Raw genomic sequence first — 10,554 nt, forward strand, 5'->3', positions numbered from 1 at the left:
GCGGCCGCTGGACCACTTGGCAACTTGCTTCATCGAGTGCCAGCGCTCGCGCCGTGGGTCGCGCCGGGGCGCATCAGGCCTGGGCTCGGGGTCGGCGCCGCGTAGAGGAGGAGGAGGCGCACTGTGAGCCATGTCGCCCGCCTGGGACGACAGGGGAAGGAGCAAGCAGGACGGTGCAGGGGCCTCGCCGGCGGCGTTGACGAGCTCGGCGATGCGGCCAAACCAGTCGTCGTAGAGGGCGTTGGTGGGGCGATAATGCATGAGCTCGCACGTCATGAGCAGCGCGGCCTGTGCATTTGCGGGCCTGAGGCGAGCGTGGGAGGATGATACCGTGGTCCGAGTGGGTGACGGAGTGGCGGTGCGACCGTCACACCGCACTGAGGGTGGCAGCGACGAATCCTGGTGCTCGTGAGCAGTGGGGTCAGTGGTAGCGTTGGCCGTGGGGGAGGCAGAGCAGCGAGGAGAGTCGTTGCCCACGGGTGACGTTTGGGCAACTCGAGTTGCCCGGCGCTCGGCCCGGACACGATGTGTGTCGGCCATGGGAGCGACGGAATGGAGGCGAAGCGAAGGTGGAAGAAGGACTTCGACACGCCCCTACCCGGCGCATCAAATGTCAGATTCAGGGCTCCGCAGACCCCAAGAAAGGTCTGAACTCTAGGGCGTGTGTGAAGATCTCAACCTCTCAAGCCTCTAGCTCGTCGCCCTACAGCCTAGCCTCACCTGATACACGCTCGAACGGGGAAGAAAACGGACACGACAGTTTACCCAGGTTCGGGCCACCTTGTGGTGTAAAACCCGACTCCTGTTTTTTGGTGTATTGGCCTCATGAGGAGGTTTGGGGATAAACTAGTACAGTGGATGAGCTTCCTCGCGAGGGCTCAAGGGGAGTGAGAATGAGTCGACCCGTTCTACAGTGGTGGCTAACCTATATTTATAGTGGCCTTGGTCCTCTTCCCTGAAAACTTAGGCGGGAAGGGATTTCACGGTGGCCAATTTGAAAGGGGACAAGAGGTACACATCCCGACAAAAGATGGTCTTCTCCTGCAAAGCTTCTGGTCGTGATGCAGGAGTGGGCTCGGCGATGACATCCGTCCTGCCGAGCTCGTGGTCTTGGTCTCGTTGCACCGGAATGCAAACCTTTGGGGGATTCCTTGGGAACCCGCATCTATCCTTACTCCCTTAGCATCGAAAGGGAAATTGTCTCCTCTGCACCCGCTGGAACCCGCCTGGCCTTGGCCGTCACGGCTCACGTCATCGCAGCCTCGTGAGGCTGGGCAGTTGCATAGGAATCTCCGCTCCTCGGGAGGCAGCCTTGGGAGGCCACTCCCTCTGGAGGTCTTGGCGTCATCCGGCTCGTGAGGCCAGGGGGCCCTCGCGAGGGTCTTGTCTTGGTAGTCTCACGGATGGGCCGTACCAGGCCGTCGAGGGAGCCACGCCGTGGGCCACAGGCAAGCAAGTCTGGGTACCCTGGTTCTCAGGACGCCGACAGCTTCTTCTCAGTCGTCGAAAACAATTCTACTTCCTTTCACCGACATGTGGGACATCCGATATATGGGTCCACGTGTCATGCATCAAATTAGAGTGTAGAACTTCAGGGGAGAGTCATTCCGGTCGTAGCGCTACAGTAATAATGAATAATGAGTCGTCAAATCACAAAACCTCATCTTTTTTGTAGTAAGTTGGACATACGAAGCAACCATCATTTCAGTATTTATTGAATCCGTTTTTTACTAAAAAAATAAAGAAAATGACCACTTGCGAAGATTTGATGCTAACAACAAACCATATACCATATGAACCTTTCAAATACGTGGATGATCCTAGAAAACAATATTTCTTCTGTTCCATAATATAAGAGCGTAGTGTCACAGAGGGAATAATACATTCGCTCTATCGTAGTGGGCACATTCAGTGGTGGAGCCAAGAATTTCCTCCTTTGTATTTATTGGTTATCATTTGTGCAATGCAATAGCAACATGACAACAAACTAGGAATAGTATACCAACCGATTACAATTATTTGATATTTTATGGAATGCCTTGGCGTCGCCACTGGGCACGGTAGCTATGAGTCCCAGCTATTTGGGCCATTCGATGGCCTCCATCAACAGGCTATATTGATTCTTTAATTTTGAGATTCAGAAGTTTAAACTACTACTCTTTTCGTTTCATAATGTAAGACTTTTTTTAGCACTAGTATATAATGTAAAAAAACGTTTTATATCATGGAACGGAGGGAGCAAGTATATATAGATATAATCATATAAAGATCCCCAAAATTCCATCATTTTGTCCGTTTTATAAGAATGTGTCTAGGGCACATCTAGATGTGCTCTAGTTATTGCACATCTAAGTGAGTGAATCAAGCATAAAAAAGAAAAAAAAGAAAATATCCACATTAATCTCGACGTAAGATCAATAACATAGGATTTAGATGTGCAATACTTATGACACATCTATATGTGCTTTAGCAACTGTTTTTATAAATAGCCACATACTCCCATCCGAAGATCCGCTCGTTCAAAAAATACTCCCGGACCTAGTACACCTAAACCACGTCACAGTCCCTAAAAAAACACGTCACGGACGCGTGGGACCCGTGTATTTGGTAGCCCACCTGTCATCGGAAGGTCAGCGTCTTGAGTAAGGAACCCTCAAAGTGGTACCGACTACCCATGTCCCTTCATTTTCGGCGGCCCCCACGCGTCCCGCAACCCACGAACCGACAATGTGGACCCACAGAAATCATGAGACCCACACGGCAGCGATACCGCCCACGACTTATCCGAAGAAATCTCCCTTCCTCGACTGAACCAGAACCCTACTGCCGCGGCGCTTCCCCGGCTGCCCAGCTCCTGGCCATCCCCCGGACTCTTCATCATCTCCCCTAAATCCCAACGCCGATCGATCTCCAAGATTTCCCCGAGCGATTCCATCTCCCCAATCAGAATTCTATTCGCCTGAATCGGAGCAGGACTGCCCCCGTCCCGTCGTCATGGGCGGCTGGAACCGCATCTCCAGTGCCGGTGGTCTGCTGAAGCCGCTCGCCGGCGTCCCTTTCCGCTCCATACCCGGCGCCGGCGCCGCCTACTTCATCGTCGGCTCCGCGCTCGGGGTCTTCGCGATGCTGCACGCCTCCGAGTCCGAGGTCGGCCGCGAGTGGGCCTCCGCCGCGCACTGGGCCGCCCTGTCCCGCTCCGTGGGCGCGCACCACGTGCTCGTCGTAATGTCCCTGCTCTTCCTGGGCGCCATGGTCTGGCGCCTCGGCAAGCGCTGCGACGCGGTGGAGGGGCTCGTGGGGAGCGCGGGCGCCACGGTGCAAGCGGTGCGCGTCAGAGGCGTCGTCTGCACCGTGTGTGGGAGTGGGACGAAGGCGCGGGCTCTCAACAAAGGCAGCTCGGCCCACACCGTGGAGCGCCCCCGCTCTGGCAGCTGCTCCGACAAGCCTGTTTCGAGGTCGCTGGCTTTTGAGCTGGAGCAGGAGGCCAACACGGAGGATGAGGACATCGAGAGCGAGGTGAACGGCGCGGAGGAGGGCAACGTGGAGCGGCTCAGGCGGCGGCTCGTGCGGGAGAGGAGGCTGAAGGAGGCGGCGCTAGAGGAGCTGGAGAAGGAGAGGCGCGCGGCGGCCTCTGCAGCTGATGAGGCCATGGCCAAGATCGCGTGCCTGCGGAACGAGAAGGCGCTGGTGGAGCGCGAGGCCAAGCAGTTCCGGGAGATGGTGCAGCAGAAGCAGATGTACGACCGGCAGGTAATTGAGTCTCTTCAGTGGATGATCAATAAGTTCGGCATGCAATCCGGGGAGCCAGAGTTTTCATCCGAGCAAGACGTGTCAGAGACAAGCGAGGACGACCGAGACAAGCGGTTGTAGATCCTGCTTCCTGGTAGCTCAATGGAGCAGAAACGTTGGCCTGAAGCTGGGGAAGTTCTTGACAGTTCAGGTTCTTCATTTTGTATGGCATTCAGCAGCCATATAGGGCCTCCCAATGCCCAAATTTTGATAGCTGGTGCTGCTGTGAGATTACTCAAGCAGACAAAGCTCTGCAGAGATATATGTAATATCCACCTGTAAATATACCATCCTTTGCAAGCTCCTAAGATGTGATTAATAATCGTACTAGATGCTTCAACTGCACAGATGCTCAATGCTATCTGCGGGACCCTTTCAAGTCTTATTATTGTGAACTCAATAGATGTGTGTAGTCTTTTGGTACATGATGTTGGATTTCTAAATGCAAAAATCTTCCAGTTTCGAGTAAGTCCCAGCTTTGGAATACCTCAAAAGGCATTTACGGGTTTTGACTGTGTTGATTTACAAGCCACATTTGCCTTCTCGCTTGATTTCTTCATGATCAGGCTGAGCTTGAAAACAGGGAGGGTTCAGCTATTTCCATTTTTTTTTATTGTGCTGGCCAGCACTGCTGTTTAATTTTTCTTGGACGGTCAAATCTTGGTTTGCTAGTTTTTCTGTATCTGATTCGTGCTTCTATTGGCAGTTTTGCATACTAGGGCACTGTATTACTTCACTGGTTGATATGCTATTCACTAAAAGTAATAATTAAGATGCTATAAAGTCAGCTGTCAATTGTAAAAGGACAGACCCAGTGCATAGAAGCTCCCACACAAGGTGGGGTCTGGGAGGGATTATAGGAACCTAGTCTTACCTCTGCAAAGTGCAATGCAGAGAGGCTGGTTCGAACCCAGGACCTCTTGGCACAAGTGGGGAGGACTTCACCACTGCGCCAGGCCTGCCCTCAAAGTCAGCTGTCAATTGTAAGTTAGATAATTCACATTGGCAATTATTTTTCACCATATGAAGATATTTACGTTGAAAGATATTTTTGCAGTGGTATTTCTTCTAAAAAAGCATTATGGTGGCATATGCTAATTTGAAGCCAATTTACAGGTTCTCAAATTAAGCAAATCTCATAGATTCATTAGGCAAACTTGCATCCGGTGGTAGACAACGGTAAATAGGACCGGTGAGTTAAGATCCAAGATCTTCCTTCCCGTTTGTCGCGGGACTAATCCACGAGCACCTATGGGACCGGCGGACCGAGTCCCTTTCGGTTCGGCGGGGGCGAGGGTCGCACGAAGAGCGGATCGAGGCGAAGCACACGAGCAGTTTACCCAGGTTCGGGCCGCACGGATGCGTAAAACCCTACTCCTGCTTTGTGGTTTGTATTGAGTTCTTACTCGGGCGCGCGGAGTGCTACAGTACACCCCAGCAGCTAACGAGACCGAGCGTGAGTGTTCTCTTCCTCCTCCCCCTCTACGTTGCGCATGGGCCTCCTTTTATATGCTCAAGGGGTCACCGACAGGTGGCAACGTAGGCAAGGGTAAAAATGAAAGGTGTTGCGGTTGGTACAGCTACCTGCTACAGTGTATCATACCTAACCCTGACGGCAGGGGACAAGGGCATTAAATGCCCGTCTGTGTCGCCTAAATAGTGCAAAAGGGACCGTCAGGGACGTCACCGCTCGCCACGATGGAAATCTTGTCAGTGCCGCTTGCCACCGCGCACCGCTGGCTGCACAGCCTCCCGCCACGTACGCCTGGAAGGGTCCCAGAGCGACATGTTGGTGGATGTGCTGGAGCGCGGGCACAAAGCGGTGGCTTGCCGCGGCAAGCGCCTTGCCGCGGTCGCTGTCTTGTCGCGTCCGGGAGCTTGTCGCTCACCGGGCCTTGCCGGGACGCGTGGCGCATCGCGGCAAGTTCCTTGAGATGCCTTGATTGGCCTTCCCGGCAAGCTCCTCTTGCCGGGGTCTTGTCTCCTTGGCTCGGATATTTTGTCCTTGAATGGCTCCAAAGGAACCACGAAGGACCTTGGCGGTCACCCGGCAAGCCTTGCCGCGGGATGCTGCGACTGCCCGTGCACAAGTTCGGGATACTAGGGTACCCCTACTCTAGTACACCGACAGGAGCCCCCGGGCCTGGGCCATACACGGTGCCGAGCGCTGTTGGGCCAGGCCCAAAACAGGGCACGGGCACGCGCGGCCTGGGTTACGCCGTATCTCTTCCCGTATCCACCGCGCCCTCCCTGAACAGCACGCGTTGAATATGGCGTCGTGGGAGAGATCGTGGGTGATTTCTTTATTCGGAAAGGCGGAACGTCCGCCCCCTCCCTCTTTATAAGCATGGGAAACAGGGGTAGTTCGCCCACTCGCCGGTTGCTACTCCAATCTCGGAAACCTCCGCCGCTCCCTCGTCTTCCCAAAGCTGAAAGAGAGCAGCGCCCCGCCCCCCATCGCCACCAGCACCACCAACGCTATCGGCCTCCTCCACCACTTCCGCCATGGCTCCGAGAGCCGACAAAGGGAAGGTTGTGAAGTCGACCGAGGCGCAGCGGCTTGCGGCGCTGCGAAAGGAGCGGGCAATCTTCCCCCCCAAGCTCGCCGCGAGGGAGCTGAGGGAGAATTACTACCTCTTCTGGTCGACGGAGACGCGAGCGCATCCGCGCACGAAGGTACTTCCAGCCGCCGCTTGGAAAACGGCTCCAAATGGATATCCTTTCTTCGCCTTGTTCTTCTACTGCGGGCTCTTCCCGCCTTTCTCTGAGTTTTTCTGCGATATTATGAACACCTACGGGTTCCGCCTCCTTGGCTTCACCCCCAATGCTGTTCTGACCATGGCAATTTTCGCACATCTCTGCGAAAACTTTGTCGGAGTCTATCCCAATGTAGCCCTTTTTCGCCACTTCTTTATGCTCCGAGTAGAGAGAGGAGAGCCTTTATCCGGCGGAATCGCCTGGATCTCGAGGGCCGGCAAGAAGGACACTTATCTGGCGGGAGAGTTCCGCGGCAAGTGGGAGGAATGGAGAGCAGACTGGTGCTGGATTGTCGAGGAGAACCCGCAGCCGTTTACCGCCCGGCGCCAAGCCCCAGTAGCACGCGACAGCGATTGGAGTGACGTGGCCCCGGAAGACGATAGGCTGAAGATTGCCGTCACCCGGATTCAACGCCTCAGGCTTGCCGGGCTCACTATAGGCGCTGTTGGCGCAGATTTTCTTCGCCGCCGCATCGCCCCCCTGCAGGAACGGAGGAGACCCGCCTGGGAATTCAAGAATGCGGCGGATATCATGAGGCTGCGTCCAGGCCTCAACTTCAACTTCACTGTTCTGGAGCTTAACGCGATGCTCCAGGAGCTGTTCAAGTACGACCCTGAACATCCCGAAGTGTTCAGATTGCCGAAGGGTGTCGTTCCGCTGTGCAACAACTTCGCGCTCGACCGCATCCGTGCAATGATGCCGCTGTGCGATTCGCATGGAATTGTCCCAACTTGGCAAGAGCCTGCAGACGACGTCGTGCAGGAGTTCTTTGACGGCTTGGTAGAAGTGACGGTCCGCTCCGACGAAAAGAATAGCCTCACCCGCGACACCATCGATGCGGAGATGACACGCATCGCCACTAGGCTAGAGGAGGCGGCGGCAGCCGCAGCCGCGGGCGAATTTGGATTCACCATGGAGGAGGCAGAGGCAGCAGAGGCGGCAAGCCGTGCCGAGCGAGGGGAGCTCGTTGGCGAGAAAGAGCTTGCCGGGCATGACGTCGAGTCGAGCGAGCCCGCCGAGGATACGAGCGGCTCGCTGGAGATCAACTCCTCTTCCTCCTCATCTTCAGGCAGCTCGCCGCAAGCAGAGCCTCCATCCCCACCAAGAAGGCGTCTCCGCAAGGCCGGGGACGTAGCGGGGCGGCGGGCGAGTCAACAGTCGCCGCGCCGCGCGACACGCTCCACCGCGGCAAGCACTGTTGCCGCGGGAGCACCTCATGTTGCTGCGGCAACTGGAGCGGGGTCCACCCAGACCACCGCTTCTGCTCCTGCCGCTTCTCACGCCGCGGTGGTAGCCGGAGCGGGGTCGTCTCAGACCACCGCCACTGTTCCCGCCAAGCGGCCAAGGGAAACTAATCCTCCGCCTCCTCGCGCCGGACGTGAGCCGGACTTCGACTTCTCCGCGTTCAGCTCCGACGAGGAAGAAGAAGAGTAAGATTCTCTTGTTGTACTTGTAGTTCTTCAATTCTTGTTGTTTTGTCTTGTATCTCATTTGCTTTACTCTGAACTTATTCCTTTTTAGGACTCTGGCCCAGAGAGCAGCGAAGAGAGCCAAGGTCCCGGTGATTGTCATCGAGGATGAACCCACCGCGACAGCAGGAGGTGTGTCCGAGACAACCTTGCCGGACCCGGCAACTGTTCCCCGGAGCAGCCCGCAGCGTAAGTATATGGTTTGCTTTCCGCTGTTAGGCGCGCATGGATACTCTTTCTTTGCTGACAACTGACTGTTGGTTTGTGTAGGAGTAGAGCAGCCCCACCAGGAGCGCCCGGAGGCCGCCCCCGAAATGCCAAGGGAGAGTCCTCCGGCAAGGGAGAGTTCTCCGGCAAGGGACAGCACCAGCGTCCCCCCAGCGGCGGAGACTACGACTGCCGAACCCAGTACAGGTAATCTTCTCTTCAAAGCTTCCCTTGGGTTCTTCTTCTTTTTGGGTATTTGCTTGACTTTTCTCACTTTTCCGGCCATCAGACCCATCTGCTGCGGAGCCGGTGGAGACCGAGGTTGCTGTCGATGACGCCGCTGCCACTGAAGAAGCAGCCGGCGCTGATGATCCCGCCGGCGACGAGGCCGCCAAAGCTGCCGCCGCAGCAGCTAGCGAGGGGTCTGGCGTTCGCACTGACGGCCCTGGGGCCGCAGGAGCGCCAGGCGCTACGTCGACCGCCGACCCGTCCGCCGCTGCCGCAGCGCCAGGCTCCGAAGAGCCCCAGCCAGGCGTCTACTTGAAGGCCGGCGATGGTGTCTTCATCAACCTCCCCTAGGCGTCAAGCTCCAGGGCGCCGGTCGAGGGAGAGAGCTTTGACGGAGAGGTGCTCGCCTCCGCTGGGCTGACGCTAGTTGATGCGCCGAGCAGCAGCAGCGGCGAGCCTGAGAAGGAGCGGCTGCTGCGGAAGCTGTTGTCGCTCGGGAATCCTGCGAGGCGCTTGTCGCGAAGGCGGGAACGGACATCGAGAAGCGTGCGGAGGAGCTCCGGGGTCTCAACCAGGAAGCTCTCTGGTCCCTGGCAGAGGAGCGGGAGCAACTCGCCGAAGAGCAGAAGGCCTTCTTCCTCGAGAAGGCCAAAGTTGAAGAGCAACAGCGGCTTGCCGCTGAGAAGCTGTCTGCGCAGGAGGGCGAGCTGGTGCAGCGGAAAGTTAACCTCGACAGCCACGAGGAGGAGCTTGCCGCGCGTGAGCAAAAATTCGGCGGAGCCCTTAAGCAAGCAGAGGATGCTGTCGCAGTTGCCGAGGCCGCCAAGAAGGAGCTGGAGACGAAGGTGGCGCAGCTGGAGGCCGATCTCAAGGCGAGTGGTGAAGAGCTTGCCGCGCTCAAGCGTGAGCGGGAGAAGGACGCCCACAGCAACTCAGAGCTGCAGATTCGTCTCGCCGAGAAGGGCAAAGAGCTTAGCGCCGCCAAGGACTCCAACGCAGATCTTGAGTTGAAGCTGACCACTTTGACCAGGACGCTGGATGGCGCCAGGGAGCAGGAGGTGGCCTTGAAGGAGGAGATCAAGGCCGACAAGGCACTGCTGGCGAGTGCGGGCGCCGCCCAAAATGCTTTTAGGGAGAACGTCGAGCACTGGACGGAGGGTCTCGTGAAAGCTGCCGAAGATATCGACAGGGAGCTGGCGCAGCTGGGGGTGGAGGATCTCGGGTATCCCTCTGATGAGAACCTTCAACCCAGCGCCAAGCTCACCTTGTTCTTCAAAGGCGTGGCGACGGCCCTCCAGCGGCTCCGGGGGAAGATCCCAAAGCAGCTGGCCGACGAGTCGCGCAAGATCTGCGCGGGAGTTTTTCAAAAGGTGTTGGTGAAGGTGGCCTTCCGCAACCCGGGCCTCAACCTCACCAACGTCCTCAAGACCCTGCCGCCGGATGCTGATCTGGAGGCGCTCAAGACCCTTGTCGCCCCCATTGTGGACAAGGTGAGCGGGATCAAGAGGATTGAGGGCGATCGCGTAGACTAGGCCGCCCGTTTCCTTCTTTTCTTGTCGCTGCTGGTCATGTTATGAGAACAATCTATTAGAGCCGCGACAAGCTACCTTGTAATATAACTCTATTCCGGGTAATGATTGCAATGTTATTCCCTTTACTTGATTCCTCCCTTTGTATGTTTTTGCCCTACGCTTTTAGGGAACTTGCCGGTGCAGGCACCTTAGCCGCGAGCGCTGAGTGCAGGACGTCAGCAGCCTGCTGGCGGTGCCGCTACCGACAAGAAACCTTGTCGCAACTAGTCGCAGCTCACTTAAGTTGTTGAGCAGACTCGAAACAAAGTAAGGGCGCAACTAGCTACGAGTTGGTTCCTCCGCGCACAGTTTTTCCATACAAAGTGCGGTCGTTCAAGGGAGATAACTTAAAAAATTTAAAAATCTGATTGCTCAAACTTTGGCAACTTAGTTTTTCTGTTGCTTGCTTCCCGGTAAGGCGAAACTTTCTTGAACGACGCCTGGTCCATACTATTATCTTCTCCTTTCCCCCCCGGCAAACTTGTGGGCGAGGGAACCTTCCTTTCCTTGAGAAAAAAGAAAGAGGAGAAAAT

At 56.1% G+C, this 10,554-nt stretch overlaps 1 protein-coding gene across 1 annotated transcript; it reads left to right on the top strand.

Moving 5' to 3' along the window:
• Positions 1-2,785: 2,785 nt before the first annotated feature.
• LOC119355400 (protein FLOURY 1-like) lies at positions 2,786-4,174 on the top strand. Its single transcript, XM_037622203.1, has one exon. It carries the CDS (start codon positions 2,995-2,997, stop codon positions 3,868-3,870), a length of 876 nt encoding a protein of 291 aa, XP_037478100.1. The 5' UTR covers positions 2,786-2,994; the 3' UTR covers positions 3,871-4,174.
• The last annotated feature ends 6,380 nt before the right edge of the window (positions 4,175-10,554 follow it).

Source organism: Triticum dicoccoides, chromosome 2A (genome assembly GCF_002162155.2).
Source record: "Triticum dicoccoides isolate Atlit2015 ecotype Zavitan chromosome 2A, WEW_v2.0, whole genome shotgun sequence".
NCBI classification, from domain to species: domain Eukaryota; kingdom Viridiplantae; phylum Streptophyta; class Magnoliopsida; order Poales; family Poaceae; genus Triticum; species Triticum dicoccoides.